Genomic DNA, 20086 nt, shown 5'->3' with positions numbered 1-20086 from the left:
GGTACGATACATGGTTACAACACATGATCCTTTTTACAATTTTTATTTTTTTCTCTTTATTGAATTGTCACAAACATGACAGTAAATGCAGATCTGTGCACTGCATTGTGTTGTGAAGTGACATGCATTGCGTAAAAATTCAGGATGTCTGCATTTTTACACAACACACTGCAACCCACTTCAATACAGCTTTAGACCATTTTCACACTGGGGCGGTTTTCAGGCGCTGGAAAACTGCCTCCTATTTATTCAAGTGTGACTTTTCACACTGGGGTGGTGCGCTTGCGGGCCGTTCCGAAAAGTCCTGCAAGCAGCATCTTCGGGGTGGTTTGGGAGCGCTAAACGCCCTGCCCATTGGAATGAATGGGCAGCGCTTCTGAAGCACCACAACATGGAGTTTTTAACTCCTCCTTTGGGGTTAAAAGTGCCCTGAAAAACGCTGCTTAAACAGTGCTGCAAAAATGAGCGGCGCTTTAGCGCTAATGCGGCCATGGCCCCAGTGTGAAAGGGGTCTTATGGTGGGAACATGGCACATATAATGAGAGTAAAACAATTGCTACACAAATCGTGTTGTATTTGAATGTAACCTTGCTTTATAATCTGCAGTGCTGTCATTTTCTGTAAAATGCAATGCAATTTGGCAACCTGGAATTGTTCTGTACACAGATAATGTACAGAATGACCCCCCCCCCCCACTACCGAGAAATGTCATTTCCTGCTTGTGTGATTGGCTTACTGACGTTTTCTCAGAAATCTGCACTAAGATGCAAGTCAGATTTTGGGTATCCCCTGCAACTATTTTTTTTTTTTTTTTGGTGAGATGCTCCCAAAGGAAAGTCGCATCTAAAGGAATGCAGACCCTGCTACTTTCCTCAGTAGAACCGTGCAAAAGCAGCAGCTGATTGATAATTATAAAACCATTCCCATGGGAAAGCAGACGGAACATACCCTTAATACTTTAAAATAAAATAAGAGACCTCAGACAACTTGTTGGATGTTAAAGGCCGCGAGTGTTTAATATTGGTTTCAAAAGGTAAATAAATAAATTGCATATTTTCATAAATAAATAACCTTGAAATAAGCCTTAAAGCTAACCTAGCCACTACGGCTCAGGCTGCCAATAAAACTACCCAGCTTTACACAAAGACCATAGCATCAGCTAATAATAATAATAATATTATTATAATAACATAAACAAATATAATATAAATATAAAGCTAGTCCCCCTTTGTTGATTATTATTTTTTTTTTTTTTTAAGAAACAAAGGTGACACTACCACATAATAAACACCGCAACAAAAATATAAAAAAGGGGGGGAAAGAACACCACAGCTCCTAAGTCTTCTGAGGCGAATGAGCCTGAGCTAACGGAACCCTGTTTAAATAGCCCAGAACCGGGTTGGTTCTGACCAGTTCAAACTGGGTTTTCCCGGGCTTACTACCCCAGACTCCAGAGGTCATCTGTCGGGCAATGAGCCCTCCAAATTCCCCTGCAGTGAGAGGTCAACTGCATGGCAAAAGAGCCCGCCAATTTTCCTGAGGGAGTTTGCTCCCTTGGGGAAACCTAGAACCATAAGGTCCGTCGCTTTCCCATGAGGAAAAGGGGGGCTAGAGACTGCCTTCCCCCTCTTCTTATTCTTTTTGCACACGGATACAGGCAAACTGCTATGTCTTCACAATAACAAACAGAAAAGGTTGGACTCTGCATCAAAGGCTCTGCCATATACATGGATCACCTAGAGGGAAAACATTTTATTTCACACCAAAGGGAGTTGCTCTATAGGGACATTGTGGCATTGCCCATGCAGGGCAAAGTGACAGTGTCCCTACAAAGGATATCCCCTGGCTTCTGAGCTCCCAGGCTGAGAATACCTGGCACTTCAAGGTTTGAGTGTGTATGTGACCTGCTACCTTGTACCTGAGCTTAGTATCCGATTGCTAGGCCCCACACTGTCCCATGACATGGGTATTGATGTTACCGCTTACCCAGGTGGCCAACGCAGCCAATTTCAGTGGTGGCTGTGGAGGAACAAGGAGCAGTGAGGGAGCTTGGGTAAGGTGTTGGGGGTGCCCTTTTTAGAGACACAGTAACTTTGCCCTACATGGGAACTACACTTCCAAAGGGAACGTTCAGCGATGGCCGCCTCCGGGATGCCGACTATTACTCTAACAAGCTGTTAACGGGCTCCAGTAAGCTTCAGCATTATCAGAAGCATGTTGAAAGCCTGCTTAGAACTTGTTTAGAGTGATGGCGCTCCTATTAGGATCTGTGTTTACATTGCTATACTGGATGGTGCTTTAAAGGCTTCAGCAAAGTTACTCAAAGCTGGCCAATACATTTTCTTGCTGCACACATTGCTTTTTTTTTTTTTTTGCATACTAAAACCCCTTTGTTTTTAAGACCTAAAGGCTATGTGTTTATTCTCTCGCTGTCTATATTTTATTATATATATTTACATGCAGTATATTGTCAAAAGTATTGGGACACCTTCCTTTACACACACATGAACTTTATTGACGTCTTAGTCCGTAGGGTTCAATAATGAGTTGGCCCACCCTTTGCAGCTATAACGGCTTCAACCCTTCTGCGAAGGCTGTCCACAAGGTTGAGGAGTGCGTCTATGGGAATGTTTCCGCATTCTTCCAGAAGCACATTTGTGAGGGCAGGCACTGATTTTGGACAAAAAAAGGCCTGGCTCGCAGTCTCCGCTTTAATTTATCCTAAAGTTGTTCTATTGGATTGAGGTTAGGACTCTGTGCAAGCCAGTCAAGTTCTTCCACCCCACTCTCTCATTTATGTCTTTATGGACCTTATTTTGTGCACTGGTGCACAGTCATGTTGGAACAGAAAGGGGAACCATCCCCAAACTGTTTCCACAAAGTTGGGAGCATGAAATTGTCAAAAATGTCTTAGTATGCTGACGCCTTAAGAGTTCCCTTTACATAATCCCCCTCCACCAAATGATTTTGACCAGTGCACAAAGCAAGGTCTATAAAGACATGGATGAGTTTGGGGTGGAGGAACTTGACTGGCCTGCACAGAACCCTTACCTCAACCTACATTTTGGGATGAATTCAAGCATAGACTATGAACAGGACTTCTCGTCCACCTCCGTGCCTGACCTTGCAAATGTGCTTTATGGAAGAATGGTCAAACCTTCCCATAGACACGCTCCTAAACCTTGTGGACAGCCTTCCCAGAAGAGTTGAAGCTGTTCTAGCTGCAAAGGGTGGGCCAACGCAATATTGAACTCTACAGACTAAGACACCATTAAAGTCGTGTGTGTGTGTGTGTATATATATATATATATATATATATATATATATATATATATATATATATATATATATATATAAAATAAATTCAGGCGTCACAATACTTTTGGCAATATAGTGTACTGTATATTTATTTATATATTCAACTTTTTTTTTTGTTATTCGAACAGCACCATTACCGAGTTGGATTTATAGCAGATAAAAACATCCTATTGATATTTTTGTTAAGGAAAAATGAATTTTGCTGCAATAATTGTCTCCATTCCTGATCAGTTGACTTTCCCCAGCATTTGAATATTCCAAACCTTAGTAGCTAGTTTATATTATCCGAGGCAACTGTTATTGTAAGGTAGCCAACTACGGATCAACAGAGAAAATGATCTTGGAGATTTGTAGCTGCTACAGATAATTGCTCCAAAGTTGCTGGTGTGATATGGACCTGAACCCAATACCTATGTCCTTGTTGGGAAAATGACTGATTTGTGTTACAGGAGGGACCATAGGCTGCATTCACTCACACCTGAACGCGGCGTATTTTACCGCGACAAATTGCGGCGTTTAGTCCCGCGATTTGCCGTGACAAAACGCGGTAAAATACGCCGCGGTAACATACACAGAAGGGGTGATCAACAATGTCGGCTATGGCCGAACGCCGAAAGCCGCCTGAAAAAAAGGTCCGGGACTTGTTTTGAGCTTCAGGCGTTTTGGCGTTCGGCGTGGAGATGTGAACCATCTCCATAGCCGACAATGTAAAATCATCCCTCCAGCGTATTGGGGGCTGCTGCGGCGTCGCGCTTCAGGCGTATATACGCCTAGGTGTGAATGGAGCCTTAGAGTGTATTCGTTTCTCTGCACTCCTTCAACCTGATTTGCTCTCATGCACATTCTTTTTTTTTTTTTTTTTTTCTTTCTCAGGCCTTGTTGCTGGTCCTTTTTAGGACTGGACTTGTTGGGTGGCAGTAGGAGTTTTTTTTTTTTTTTTAAACCTGTGTTTTATCCATTTATCTCCCATAATGCTACAAGAATAGGCTTGGAGGTGTGAAGTCCCAACACCATGAGGTTTGACTTAAAGTGGAAGTCCCGAATCTAACTAAACCTAAAACTGCTCCCAACTCCTTTCTGGATTCTATTGTGGTTGTAAACCCTTAAAAAAAGAAACAACCTGCAAGACTACGACATAATGAGCTAGTATGCATAGCATACTAAATGTTATTTATTGCTGCTTACCATTCATTAGATGTGGTGGCTTTGTTTTCACCTGGTGAACATTTCCTGTATCAGAGTGCCCCACTCTGGATGAAGAAGCGCAGGGGCATCTTGGTTAGCAGCATTGTCAGTCTGGGGAGAGTGGGAGTCTTGGATGTACTAGTGGATTTAACTACACTGACAAAGCTGAACTCCAGCTAGAACTTTAAGCAGCTGCTTTTGGGATAAAGGTTTTACATAAATAAAACCTGATCATTGTAAGCACCCCTGTTAGTTTTCTTTTTCTTCAACACTGATGCATCTGCAGCTTATTCTGTTGAAAAACAAACGACTTAGGTTGGGTTCACACATATGCAAATTGGAGGGGGGGGGGGTTCCCCGCATACAATTCGTATGACAGGAGATTAATGGAGCCAGTGTCCTGTCGATTTATGCCCACCCGGTACTGTGCATGAACACACACTACAGAGCCGCTGAAATTTACGATCAGCTGTAGACGGCGCCTACGCACAATAGCCGACATTGTGCCACATGCTTCCAATGCTCGTGCAAGTCTGCAAGGAGCAGATTTGTTCATGATGGGTACGTGTGATGCCTACAGAAGGGGGCTTATTTTGTAATGATGGGCAGTGCTATTAAGATGGGGGTGGAATTTTTCACAAAACTCAAACGCATCTCCTAAACAAAGCGCAAACGTGTAGGTAGAATAGCAGAGATATATTTGTTTAGGAGATGTGTTTGGAGTTTCGTGAAAAATTCCGCCCTCATCTTAACCGCACTGCCCATCATTACAAAATACTCCCCCTTCTGTAGGCATCTGCCCCTCACACTTGCCCATCATGAACAAATCCGCCCCTTGCAGACTTGCACGAGCATCAGGAGCACAATGTGTACAGCTGAGCGTAAATTCAGATGTTCGGAGGCTTTCAGCATCTCCATACTGCGCAAGTGCAGTACGGGGCGGGCCTTTTTCCGCAGGGGGCATTTCTGGTCAGAACACCCGTTCACAACATCTCCGGGGGGGCCGCGGAGCGCATTGCCACAGGGGTTGTCCGTCTTTGGCTCAGTTTTCAGGTCCGAATTCGGGCAAACATTTTGTCCTGCTTCGTCCCTGAACGGAGAACAGAGACGCACTGTGAGTCACATTCGTATTGGGTATGAACCCAGACTTGCTGGCCAGATCACCAGGTGAAAGTAAAGGAAAGAGCCTCAAAAAAGAAACCAATACAGCCATCACATCAAAGAATTGCTAAGCTGCAATATGTTTGCTTTTGCGTTTTTAATACAACTTTAAAGCGGAGTTCCACCCAAAAACTTCTGCTTTTCGGTGTCGCATTTGGCACCCTTCAGGGGGCAGACAAGAATTTGCACCCACTTCCGGGCATAGATTTCCGTGGAGTCGCGCCACTTCCTGAACCCCCCCCCCCCCCCCGCTGTCTCCTGGGAAAAACACTGGTCCAAGGATAGTGCGGGGAACAGTGAGGGCGAGTCGCGCATTCGCAGTAGGGAACCGGGCAGTGAAGCCGCAAAACTTCACTTCCTGATTCCCTCAGAGGATGGCGGTGGGGGCAGCCGAGAGACGAGCGATTGCTCGGCTGCCGACATCGCGGGTGCGCTGGACAGGTAAGTGTCCATTTTTTAAAAGTGTTTGTAGCTGCTGGCTTTTTAAAAAGAGGAAAAAATTTGGGTAGACCTCTGCTTTAATGCGGACAATTCCTTTTAAAATGTAAGATCTGTACGCCACACACCAGTTACATAAGTTCACCAAAAGACAAATGAACTGGAAGCTTGAATTTTTAGAACCAGAAACTCGCAGCAATATGTACTATGTATGATTCAACAGCTTCTCCAGGTTGGTCCATACACAGCCAGCCCTGTGGAACTTAAAGAGTTACTAAACCCAGGAGCCTGCATTCTCTATATCTGGTCTTCCATAGAACATGGAAATACAATTATTTTAGTAAATATAAACGGCTAAATACCCTTTCTCATTGGCAGTATATAGCAGTCTTGTGACTTCTATCAGTGTCTGGTTGAGAACTGGTTAAAGCTTGTAGGAGGAATTTTCACTCTCCTCTGACTGTCCTACTAGGCTGCATGACTCCTGTCTGGACAGTGCTGATTGGCTCTGTGCTAATCGCATGCACAACCCCCCCACACAAAAAACTCTCTGGCAATACACACCAAACTGAGCATATGCAGAGTGCCTCAAAGGCTCTGTTCTATCAGCAGATGGATTGGGGACAGTAAAAGAAGAACCCCTTAGGTTCCACAATGAGTATAACAAGCATGGTTTACTGCATTTACAGACTGGTTTTACTATTATGGGTTTAGTAACACTTTGGTTTCAGATCTAAGCTTGTTCTCACCCTCAACATCCAAATAAAGACCTAAGGGGAAGATCAGAATATGTCAACTGATAATGCATTTTCTTTATGCCAAGTTATCACAGCATACAGATAAAGCTCCAACATGTTTCTGTACTCGGCCTTTGTCGAAGAGCAGCTGATTCAGAGGAAGTCAAAAAACCCTTATGAAGCTTTTATTTAAAATGTCCTCTTTTGGAACCCCAAAGACCTTTTAAAAAAAAAAAAAACAAAAAAAAAACTAAAAAAAAACTAATGGCAAATTAATCAAGTTGTCTTGATTCATGACAAACTGGTTGCCAGGAGCGGATAAAAAAAAAAAGTCAGAGAGAGCGAGGACAGAACTGTTAGGGACCAGGCCTTTAATGGCACTTTTTGTTTAGAAGTAAAAAATCTATTTTTTGCTAGAAATTACTTAAAGCGGAGCTCCGTCGTAAAAAAAAAAAATATTAAAAGCCAGCAGCTACAAATACTGCAGCTGCTGACTTTTAACAAATGGACACTTACCTGTCCTGGAGTCCAGCGACGTCGGCGGCAGAAGACGAGCAACCGCTCATCTATCTGCTGCCCCCAGCGCCATCCTCGGTGAGGGAATGTGTTAGGGCCCTGTTCACTCTTGAGTGGCGCAATTTTTTGTGCGTTTTTGGAGTGGCACTAATCATTTGAATGTGCCTCTCTCTACTCCAAAAATGTGCTAAAGAAGCTCCTGTGCCCAATTTTGGCACTGAGCCAATCGCTTTTTGTGTCACACAGAAAATGCACGACTGCTGCCTGCATTTGGTGTACCATCAAGAAATAATGGCGCCACAAGCGTGTTTTTCTCTTGTTTTGCAGAAACGCGGGCAGGTATGTTTCTGCTATACCTAGGTGTGATCGGGGCTTTAGGTTGAACACCAGCTATCCCTTGCTGCTCAATGTTGTATAGACGCCTCTGCTGTACTTTTCTCACACACACATGCTTTTTGCATTTTGCAGATTTGCACTACAGAACGCCTTCCATAGGAAACCATGTTAAATGGACTGTAGTGCAAATGTACAAAATGTACTAAAAATGCATTGATGTGAATCAGGCCTCAGGCATGTTTTATGACTTGTGCAAATATCCTGGTGCTTTTCCACACCCAGGGAAGTGTACATGCTGCGTATAGCCTGCCATACAAGTGAATAAATGCCAATGCGTTCCTTTCTTGAATTTTCCGTTACTGCTCCTTTTGTCATATTTTCCCAGCCTGAACTTTTGCGTTTGGGAAATATGTCATACGCACACGCGCAGGATAATGGCGATGCGGTGACGCACTGACATTTACAAGAGTATGGTCTCGTACAGCCATTCGCGTGTACAGTGCGATGTAAGCAACATGTTCAGCTCCCTGGGCGCGGGAAAGTGCTGGAAGGTTTATGATGGGCAATAAAAAATGTATGTACCCTAACACAGAGGTTTTGTTTATTTGCTTAGAGATTAAAATTAAGATATTGTTTTTAGCCAACTAATATTTGGCCATAACTGCAAGTTATTTTCATAGAAAGGGTTGTTGTTTGTAATAACGTGCTCACGCTTTTTATTTATCCATGATCTGCAAAAGCAATTGCAGCCTGTGTGGTCCCTTTTTAAATATATATTTATGATCAGTATTTTTTTTTTTTTGGTCAAATGAAATAGCAAATGTGTAAGCCTGTAAATGTTTAGTTTGATGTGGCTGCAGCGTGCTAGTATAACCCACTGGTGTTATATTATGTGGCTATTCTAGATGCAGAGTCCTTAGCAGAGTCTTTAATGCATTTCTATAATTAAAGGGTAAAATACGTTTAACCTAATGAATTAAACCCCCTTTTTAAAAACCCTGCATATTTCATTTTTAGGATTTCGGTTAAAAAAAAAATATTTTTATATATATATATATATATATATATATTCTCTATCTGTAATTAAAATGTCATACTTCATATGAAGTAATAGACATGTATAGTTGGACACAAAGTTGTTGGTACACTTACAGTTTATTTGAACACTGCATTATAAGAGCGGTGCACTGCGGTTTGGCAATAACTGTGTGCAGTTTACCCGCTTTTAGGTGCGCTCCCATTGAATTCTATTAGACCGCGTGTTTTCATGAAAGCATGTCAATGTCCTTCATGCTACTTTAATGCGCTTTCAGAAAACCCATGGTCTAATGGCAGCGCATATAAAACCACAGGTAAACTGCACATACAATTGTGCTACGGCCAAACCATAGTGCACCGGTGAACCCGCTGTAGCTTCTGAAAATGTTAAACACAAACAAAAAAAAGACTGCTTATTCTACAAAGTTATTCTAAAATGGCCTGGACAGACCCCAATAGAGAGTAAAAAAAATGGAGCAGAGTGATATTTCAAACTGTCAAGGCCAGGTCACACCAGAATGGGGTGCTGTAGAATACCTGGCTGACTGATGAAAGTAAACAAAGGGGCAGGGATGCTGGTGATGGCATAGTCCCAATGTGACAATGGTAATGACTCTATTGGCACAATGATGTCACTAGCATCCCCACTTCCTGTTGGTCGGGAAATCTCTTGGCTGGTGGCTGAATGGGGATAATCTATTGCAGTGGTCTTCAAACTGCACCCCCGGGGCCAGATGTGGCCCTTTGCTTGCTTTTATATGGTCCTTGGGACACTTGACTGACACCAACAATGGGGTATAATTTCTATTGATATCAACACTAGGGCACTAGTTCTCCCATTGACCCCAACGGTGGAGCTCTATTCCTCCCATTGACATCAATGATGGGCACTATTCCTCTCACTGACACCAGCGATAGTGCACTATTCCTCCCCCTAATGCCAAAGATGCACTTTTATCGATCGGGGTGTCTGCAATATGGACACTCCAGCCATAGTACCGCCCCTTCCTTGTGGGGAAATTGCTGTACTTTTTGTTGTCAGGTACATGAATCTGTAAACCAACGATTGTAGTATGGAGGACTGAGGGAATTCTAAAGGGTGTCTAAGCAGGCATGCCTTTTTAAATTCCCAGTTTCTAGCACTTATATATTTTACTACTTTGTTCTCTGTAGCAAATACAACATTTTGTTTTTGATGAAGCACTTTGTGTGCTGTGTGGTGTTTTTTTTATTTTTTTTCTCGTCATTTCCAATATCTACCTACCTTAACCTCAAACAATTATGGCCTTTGAGAGGTGCCTGAAAAGCCAGAGGGCACATATTTATTTTAATCTAATGGTGTGTTCCCAAGGGGGCAGTTATGTATGAAGGGCCCATGTAATAAGGAGGAGCACACTGGAATCATTGATTGTGGTTTCTACATATAATTGTGTGGCTATAGTACTTATAGAGAATCTGTCAACTCTGGCATATGAGCCATTCGCTCAGCGCCCTAGGCCAAACCCAGAAGCTTTCTACATCCCATGGGGAGAAAGCTGAGTGTTGTGTGTAAAGGCAGGTACTCTAGAAAACCTATTGACCGCATGCTGCATATGCCTGTTTCTTCTTTATAGACTGTTGGCATTTTGGAACTTCCACTTTTTTTTCAAAGCAATATAGTCCTCGGGGGCCAAAATGTAAGAGTTGTCATGTTCTCTTTAAACCTATTCTACTATTTTGGTTAGAGGTACACCGAATGGAAATTTTGGTACTGAAAATACAGGATGCACATTACCGAAAACTGAAACCAACAATGACCGTTTTAAAATATTTATATTTTTATATATAATTCTATTGTCTTTGACTTTTTAATTTAATATCAATTTAAATGACTATGCATTTATTGTCCGCCATCATTGGTATCTGTAGCGCTAGAAAATCTCACAAAAAATGTACCCCCTTAAATTCTATGTATGTCTGCACTGGTCATTTGCGCGTCCATTGTGGTGTTAAAAATACAGCTTGGTGCAATTTTGGACAGTTGCAAAAACATGTCTCCCAGTTCAAATGCATTGAAAATGCAGCAAGAACGCATCATTGACGGTGTTATGTTTTAATGCGGTTTTTGTGTCACATGACCATGATGTATGAAAGACACACACCATAAGCACAGTAATAGTGGAAAAATATCTGTAAATTTGTGGTAACATTGCGGCAAAAATGTGGTGCGTTTTCGGTGCCATTATTGGTATCTTCGCTTATTGGCATTCTGCCGATTTTAACACCTATTTCGCCCAAAATTTCATTGCATCTCTAATTTTGGTTTATCAGCTATATTCTGTGGAAAATTAATATTCTGACGTTCAGACTGTTATCCCAAAGTCCCCAAACTATTCACGCAGCTCAACATCTCTATCCAGAAAATAAGGTATATATTCCACGATAAAGCCATGTGTGCTCATAAACAAGTAGTAGCCAATGTCCAGTCATGCTACTGTATGCTTACAGCTGCAGCAACAAAAAATAAGGTTTTAGGGTAGGTTTGCACTTGAGCATTGGCTTCTTGGTTCAATTTTTTTTTTCTACTATTATTATTATTATTATTATTATTATTATTATTATTATTTTCTTTTTAATACACATTTTATGCAAGCTAGTATTCAAGTCTATGGTGGGCAAAAACATATCGCTCCTGTACTTTTGATGCACAAGCGGCAGAACACTGTTTAGATGTGAACAGGCCCCTTAATTTAAAATGGAAAGCTGGTGTTGAGCACAGACGTGCTTCTGGAAATTTGCTCAACCCAGGTGTGAGTGGAGCCTTATGCCGCGTACACGCGATCGTAAATTCCGACAACAAAACTGGATTTTTTTTTCTTTTTTTGACTGAATTTTGGCTCAAACTTGTCTATAGTACACACGGTCATACAATTCTTGTCGGACATTCCGAACGTCAAGAACACGGTGATGTATAACACTACTATGAGCCGAGATAAATGAAGTTCAATGATTACGAGCATGCGTAGGATTTTTGTGCGTCGGAATTTCCAATAAGAAATGTTGCTGTTTGGAAAAATTGAGAACCAGCTCTCAAATTTTTGCTGCCAGAAATTCCTACAGCAAATGTCCGATAGAGCCTACACACGGTCGGAATATCCCACCAAAATCTCACATCGAACATTTGTTGTCGGAAATTCCGACCGTGTGTACACGGCATTAGGCTGCTTTCACACTGCTCTGTAATAAAAATGCTCCATAGAAATTTATGGGAAGCTGATGTGCAACCATGACCAGGCCACAACTTGTGCGAGTTATCGAATTTAAACATCAGAGACTGAGGGAACAATTGTGAGGCAAGCATGCATTTGGGGAGGGAGGGAGGACACTTTGAAATGCACTTATTTAATACATGGTGATGCTGTGATTGAGTGACAACTCTCTGTTCCTATCTCCTAACTGTTCTTCTGCAATGTCATGAAGTCCCATGCTCTCCCAAAGTAGACTATGTTCCACAGGTTTGTTCCACCAATGCCACCTTCCAAAACCTGCACTGAGAGGTGACACACAAACATAAAAATTTAGCTGGTTCCCGCCATACCCTGCTTGGGACTGGCCATCGATGGCTCGATTTTCATGCTAATCTTGCTGAATTGGCCAAAATGTAAGTGGTCCTACAAGCACAAAATCCAGGTGGAGCTTACGGGGGTAAAAGTCGATTAAAAAATAAATAATAATTGCGCCAGGTGGAAAATTGGAGGAACAGTGACCATCAGATACAGTCACTATTTGGGTATTGAGACATCCATGCATTTGCTGGCAGTAGAGATTTTTGCATCCACTTTATTAGGCCCCTTTCACACAGTGCGTGTTTTGATCAGCAAGGGATCTGTCCATTGAGGCCCTGTTGATTGGAGGAGAGTGGACGGATGACCGATCTGAATCCGCTCCGTATATGCAGAGCAGACAGACAGGCCACTTTGCTCAATGGGTAGCCTTCCGATCCAATCCGCCTAGACAGAGGATGCCCCCCCCCCCCCCCCCTTTTTTTTTTTTTTTTTTTTTTTTTTTTTTTTTATTGGATGTAGACCTAAGTATGTTTACACCCACCGGTCCCTAGGAGTGAATGGACTATCTGATCCGCCTGAAAAACCAATAGGTGGACCTGATTGGAATACCTGTGTGAAAGGGACCTTGGTGTGAATGGGGACACAATTAGATTTTTTTTTTTTTTTCTTCTGTTCATCCTGTAGACAGAACAAGAGAAGTTGTGTATGGCTAGCTTTAGGCCTTTTCCTCACCGCTGGCAAGAATCCACTGTACTCCTGCGGCTGGATCCACAGGTGAATGCGAATGGTTGTGGCTGTGCAGCCTGTACAAAGCATTGACTGACTTTCCAATGGCCACTGCTGAACAGCCATTACCTGCAGTTGGGGACAGATGATCGCCCCTGGATGCAGACAGCTTGGGGGTTGTTTACTAAAACTATACGTACACAATCTGGTGTAGCTCTGCAGAGTAACCAATCGTCTTCCAGGTTTTATTTTCAAAGCTTAATTGAAACAAGCTGAAGTTAACTGCTGATTGGCTACCATGCACATCTGCACCAGATTCTGAGTGCACCATAGTTGCATAGTAACCAGTAGGGATGAGCTCCGGCGTGTTTGTACACTCTATGTGCAGAGCCCGCTAGGAAGTCTGCATGGCGCTGCGCTAACCACAGGCAGGGCGACATTTCCCGATCTCTGCAGCCAAGCGTCGGGACAATGTCTCCCTGGCTGTGGTTAGCGCAGCGCCGTGCAGACTTCCTGGCGAGCTCTGCACGTGGAGTTTGCAAACACGCCGAAGCTCATCCCTAGTAACCAGTTTTAGTAAATCTCCCCCCTTGCGTCAGGGGAAGAATAACCTGCTCCTAACCGCAGGTAATTGCTTCATGTGCGACCACTTGCTAACACCCGTGGCCATTGCTTTATACCTATCCAATTTAATATCGGCGGCAGTTATACACTGGATTCATTGAGTAAAATCCTGTGTGAATGAGGCCTAATACCCCGTACACACGATCATAAAATAGTACGAAAAATACTGCTTTCCAAGTGATCGTGCGATAATCTGATCGTTCGTACACCGCTTTCGAGACCCGATCACGACAATTCATGCAAAATGGGACAAGAAAGAAATGTTTTTTTCACGTACGATACCAGTACAGTTGTCCGAAAATACAAATACACTGCAATACATGACATCACTTCAGAATTTTTATTCGTACGAGAATTTTTGTCACTTTAGTAAACTATTTTATTTTCTATATGAGATTGGCATGCAAAAAAAAAATGGACGATCATTCGTCCGATAATTTTATTGTGTGCAATAGGATGACAGAAAAGCATAGCCTATTGTTGGTAACAACGTTTGTATTTGTTTAGTGTCGGCCTTCATTTTTTATCATCGTTGTCCTGTCCTGCTTTTTTAAGTAGGCATGTAGAGGAAGCAATAATCCAGGCCTAGTTTTTCTGCTATTTTGTACGTTATTTCAGGGGGAAAAAAAACCCAATACATTTCCTAAATGTCAACAAGCTACACCCTTGGCTCGCTTGTGGTTTTTGATCCTTTGCATAATTTTATTCATTCAAAGCACTTGGAAATCTTGAACAAAGGTATATTTGACATTTGCAGTTTAAAGTTTTTGCTTAACCGCTTTAAACAAATAGCCTGCACTAGGCATGCCTGTGTTTAGCTGTCACTATTTGCTTTGCGCTCCAGATCCGGCAGGCTGAAGCGATCCACCCCCCAGAGTTTCCGAGTTGCCGTCCCTGCTATCACACACAGGAGAGGAAGTAACAGACATCACGGCTTCTCTGCTCATGTTAATAGAGCCTTGCTGTACAGGAGCAGGAGGCTGTCAGCACAGAAGAAAGGCAAGATTTGGCCCATTAGAAGGGAATAGCTCGGTCCCCCCCAATCTGCTGCCCTGTGGATATGCTGGAGATTGCTTTGTAAGCGCCAAAACAGCTGTTCCAGCCAGAAGACTGCAGAGGGAGACGGATCTGGTGTTTACAAAGCTCCCTGCCTGGGATTTTTTTTTTATTCCTCGTTGGATTCCCATTTTAATCTAGCCAATGATGTATTATTTTTTTTTTTAATAAGCAGGCTTGGCTGGTACGGTCTGACGCCTATCCCCTGATTTTTATATGAAGACTTGTAGAAAAAAGGAAGCTCATTGTGGCTGCCATTGCTGCAAAAAGGAGCTGGGCTTCCTGCAGCCAGTGATTTTTCACTTTTGTAAATCTAACGTATGTACATTCACCCCCTGTGTGAAAATGATGTCCAATGGTAGAGGCGAGGAGCCTAGTGAAGCTGGATGTGTGTTCACCATGACATCTGCAACGTGTTGGGATGACAAATTGAGAAGCATCGTGTAGGAACAGGAGCCTGATGCACATAGACACTGGGTTGCTGTAATTTAAAAATAATAAAATAAACCCTCAAAAGATTGTCTATGAATATATACAGTACATATATTGTGTCGGATAATCGGAAAAGGAACCAAAATGAACTATGGTCTACTAGCGTCATGATCTTCTTTAAAAGCGAATAAAAACTGAAAAACTAAGTACGTTTCACTGTTCCAGACTGGGAAAACTCCCCCTTTTTTTTTTTTTTTTTTTGTGTGTGTGTGTGTGTGTTTTTTTTTTTTATTACATTTTTTAGTTTTGTATTCTATATTTTTATATTTCTTGAATCACCATGACTATATGACGTCATTTTGGACCAATGCTACAACCTGTTAGTAGTGGTTCTGCAATTCTCAGTTGATTTTGGGGGATTCCTTCTTCGGAGTCATGGCGGACCTAGAAGCGGTACTTGCTGACGTCAGCTATCTGATGGCAATGGAGAAGAGCAAATCTACCCCCGCGTCCAGGGCCAGTAGGAAGATTGTACTGCCTGAACCCAGGTAACGCAGGATCTTGGGCATCTTGGGCACTATGCTATAAGTATAGGGCTGGCATCTGCTGTGGTTACACCACCGCTTTTTAATTCTGAGTTGAAAGCAGGAAATAGGATTATTTTTTATTTATTTTTTTGCAGCGCGGGTCAGAATGTGAAAGCAGATGCCTGATTGGTTACTATGGGAACAACCTAGTTTTCTTTTTTTCCTTCTCTCTGCTTTTTGCAATTGGGTACGTGTGTGTGTGTGTGTGTGTGTGTGTGTGTATTGTGTGTACATGTGCAGTAATGTTTTTCCTTACAAGGACCCTGCTAAATATTTTCAACTGAATATTAGTTGAACCGTTTACCATTTATTTGGCTGGAAAGTATTTTTTAGATTTTAGTGATATGTACGCACACTGGCCCAGATTCTGAAAGGACTTACGACGGCATAGCGCCATGTACACCGTCGTAAGTCCGAATCCGAGCCGTCGTATCTATGCGCCTGATTCTTAGAATCAGTTGCGCATAGATTTCTATTCGATCCGACCGGCGTAAGCCTCTTATGCCGTTGGAGCTTAACTGCATATTTACGCTGGCCGCTAGGTGCGTGTAAGCTGATTTACGCATCAAAATATGTAAATCGGCTAGATACGCAAATTCACGAACGTACGCCCGGCCGACGCAGTACAGATACGCCGTTTACGTTAGGCTTTTCCCGGCGTAAAGTTGCCCCTGCTATATGAGGCGCAGCCAATGTTAAGTATGGCCGTCGTTCCCGCGTCAAAATTTGAAATTTTTACGTTGTTTGCGTAAGTCGTCCGTGAATGGGGCTGGATGTTATTTACGTACACTTCGAAACCAATACGTCCTTGCGGCATACTTTGACGCAAAGCACACTGGGAGATTCCACGGACGGCGCATGCGCCGTAAGTGAAAAACGTCAATCGTGTCGGGTCATGGTTATTTTGCATAACACACGCCCACCTCTTCACAATTTGAATTAGGTGGGCTTACGCCGGCCGATTTACGCTACGCCGCTGCAACTTACGGAGCAAGTGCTTTGAGAATACAGCACTTACCTGTCTAAATTGCGGAGGCGTAACGTAAATCGGATACGTTACGCCGCCGCAAAGATACGCCGCTGTACGAGAATCTGGCCCACTGGGTTTTTTCTGTTAAGATTTTTTCTGTGAATATTTAAAACACACAACCAAGAGGCTTCTAAATGTTGGTGTGTAAAGTCGCTGTCATAGCTGGGTGTGTTGTCGGTTTTGTAAGTGCCCCGGGGCACTTTGGTTTAATTTCACTTTTCTGTCAGTCCTGCACTATTTTGTTATACAAATGACAACTTCTCACCAGTCTAGCATTTTCTATGTGACGTGGCAGCGCTAATGAAGTTATAAAAATACTAAAATACCGAGCGGGCAAGTCATTAAAAAAATCAACCCCTTTCTGTTTTTTTGTTTTTTTCTCGTACACTTTTTTTATTTTGTTGGCCCTCTTTGATGACTAACTGCAGTGAGAAATGCAGCACAAAAAAAGACACAAATCTGCAAGCCTAGAAAATATACGGTATACTTTTATACAAAGGAAAAGTTTATTGCGCGTCCTGTTCTGGAGATGCAAAAATCTGAGGTATTCCCCTCTTACACAGTTGTCATCAGAACAGATGTCCCCGTTGGGAAGATTTCCCTTCAGCTCTTGCTCTTGTGACAATTTCTAAGTCCTCGTGCACACAGGATAATTTTGCTATCTCTCCTAGACGCCTTTCCTTCTGGCAGCAGTGTTTTTGCATAAACAATACTCGACAAGTGTAACACATTTTAACATGTTTAGGTGCGTCAGATTCTCAGGTGTGAACTCATTAAGTTGGCCAGAGTCTGGATTTATTCTGACCATTTGAAATTAACGCTCAAGGGATAAACGCACAAAGCATTAGCGTTTTATTTAGATGATTTTACACGTGTCCAATAGTTTTTTAACAAAATGCTGCTGCTCCTGGATGGTGCTTGCATTTTCTGGATTTAAGCCTGTACACATTGGCTAACATGCAGGGGCATTTATGGCAGAAAGAATAAAACACCAGATGCCCCTAACAGCCACGTTTAAAAAGTCTTGTTTTTTTCTTTATTTAAAAAAAAAAAATTCTAACTTGCTCTGTGAAATGGTTTTGCACAGAGCAGCCCAGATCCTCCTCTTCTCGGTTCCCTCTCAGGCGTTGCTAACCCCTCCCTACTGCTGAGTGCCCCCCACAGCAAGTGGCTTGCTGTGGGGGCACCTGAGCTTCTGCTCTGTGTATACATTCCGACACTGAGCTGTGGTTTGGCCCAGCCCCTTCCCTCTTCTCATTGGCTCACTGACTTTGACAGCAGTGGGAGCCACCCACTGCTGTCTTAGCCAATGAGGAGAAAGAGTCCTCGGACTCTCTTGAAAGATCGCTGGATTGGGATGGGGCTCAGGTAGGTATTGGAGGAACTGAGGGGGGCTGCTGCACACAGAAGGTTCTTTTATCCTAATGCATAGAATGCATTAAGATAAAAAACCTTCTGCCTTTTAGAACCACTTTAAGGCTTCATGTACTGCTGGAAAACGCGACAAAATCGTCCTGTGATTTTTTTTATTTTTTTACAGTGATTTTGCCGTGTTTAGGAGAGGGAGGTTGAACCTCCCTAAACACTGCTGAAACCCTATGTGTACATTGACACAGGCTTTTATGGAGTTGGGTTTAGGAGCTGCTAGTGTACATGGAGCCTTTTGGTCGCCGGCCGTGCGAAAACGCAAACTGTGGCGCGATTCTGATGTGGTCTGCGTTTTCCCACATCCGTGGTAAATGACTGCCAAGTGTACACGAGGCCTAAAAGCATCCAGTGTGCATGAGGCCTAAAATTTGGGGTTTTACATCACTAATTGGTGCCCAGGACTATTAGAGATGGTGATTTTCCCCAAAGTGGATACAAACGGCATCAAATCCTTCCCCACCCCCAAAAAGTTAGATTACGGAAAAAAAAAAAATCATTACGTAAACACTTTTTAAGTTCCACTCCACTAGATTATCCCCAATACCAGGACACTGGGGAGTCCACTAGTTAATTACTCTGTATTATATAGCAGTCTTCCTCAATGATTGTTGTTTTTTGTTTTTGTGCCCTATTTTTAGACACTGCATATGTATCTATGCATGTACATTTTATTCCATTCATGAAGCCCTGTGGTGAGATTGGTTGACTTCAATAATGCTACCACCAATTTGAGTGTGTCGATCACATTTATTATCTCCTCAATGCCTCTTGCCATATGTAACTGTATTCCACACAAATGTTAGACCTATTTTATTTTTTATTTTTATTGCTATATGTATTTGCTTTCAGGGCTATAGCTGATGCAAGTTAAAGTGGACCCTTCGCCCCTCTCACTAATAAAATTGCATTGGCCTGGACCTATGTATGCTGATATGAAATGACCTTACAGTGATTTGTTACATTAAAGATTTAGCAGTTGCTTACCTTTTTTTTTAAATGTAATTCTACTTCCTGGTTTCTTGTGACATAGCCCTGGCCTCACAGATACCCCCTGGGAAGGCCAAATCACCACAGCGTTCTTTTTCTTTTTTTGTTTTTTAATTGTTCTAAATGGCTTTAACATAAGTGTTGGTTATTGTAATGCCACTTATGTTGACGTTGCCGTGGCAACGTATAAACCATAACCGTGTCAGATCTTGTACTGCGCATGTGTGGGATCTGGGGCTGGTAGCCGGCAGTGAAAAGGCATAAGCCGCCCATTGTTGATGTCTACTTGGTAAGTTGGCACATGGGTTTGTAGTAGGAGGGGGAAAAAAAGCATATACTGTATATACTTGAGTATAAGCCAAGGTTTTTCAGCCCCCCCCCCCCCCCTTTTTTTTTTAAGGCTGAAAATACCCCCTCGGCTTATACTCGAATCAGTGTACCTGAAATTGACAGGCTGCGGGCGTCCATTGTTTAAAAGTCGCAGTCTCCTCCTGGTCCCTTCCGTGATGGCCGTTTCTCAGCAGACATAGTTCCGCCTATCACGGACGTTCTCTCATCCTCGGACTCAGTTTCCCAGCAGACACTGTGTTCAGTGTTCCGCCAATCGGACATCTTTTCATCCCCGGACAAGAAGACGTCCGTGATTGGCAGAACACTGAACACAGTGTCTGCTGGGAAACTGAGTCCGAGGATGAGAAACGCCTATCATGGAAGGGACCAGGAGGAGACCGCGACTTTTAAACAATGAATGGATGCCCGCAGCCTGTCGATTTCAGGTACACTGACTTGGGCACAGTGAGGATGCAATGGGCATAGTGAGGATGCAATGGGCACAGTGAGGCGTGCAAATGGGTATTGTTGACCCTCTTGTCCGCTCACCGTAGCTGCTGCATTCTCACCCTAGGCTTATACTAGAGTCAATAAGTTTTCCCATTTTTTTTA

At 42.8% G+C, this 20086-nt stretch overlaps 1 protein-coding gene across 2 annotated transcripts in view; it reads left to right on the top strand.

Annotated features, from left to right (window-relative positions):
* The window catches only part of GRK3 (G protein-coupled receptor kinase 3), a 403808-nt gene that overhangs the window by 11985 nt on the left and 371737 nt on the right, over positions 1-20086 (top strand). Inside the window, exon 1 of one of the 2 annotated variants that reach the window (XM_040351342.1) lies at positions 15389-15660. The exons of the other annotated variant lie outside the window; for it this stretch is intronic. Within the exon in view, the coding sequence (XP_040207276.1) occupies positions 15548-15660 (113 nt within the window). The 5' untranslated portion in view covers positions 15389-15547. Of the gene's footprint in view, positions 1-15388; positions 15661-20086 lie in introns of those variants that run through there. 2 annotated transcript variants of the gene reach the window in all.

Source organism: Rana temporaria, chromosome 1, assembly GCF_905171775.1.
Source record: "Rana temporaria chromosome 1, aRanTem1.1, whole genome shotgun sequence".
Lineage (NCBI taxonomy): Eukaryota > Metazoa > Chordata > Amphibia > Anura > Ranidae > Rana > Rana temporaria.
The sequence above is the reverse complement of the archived record's forward strand: the minus strand, read 5'-3'. Positions and strand labels throughout refer to the sequence as shown.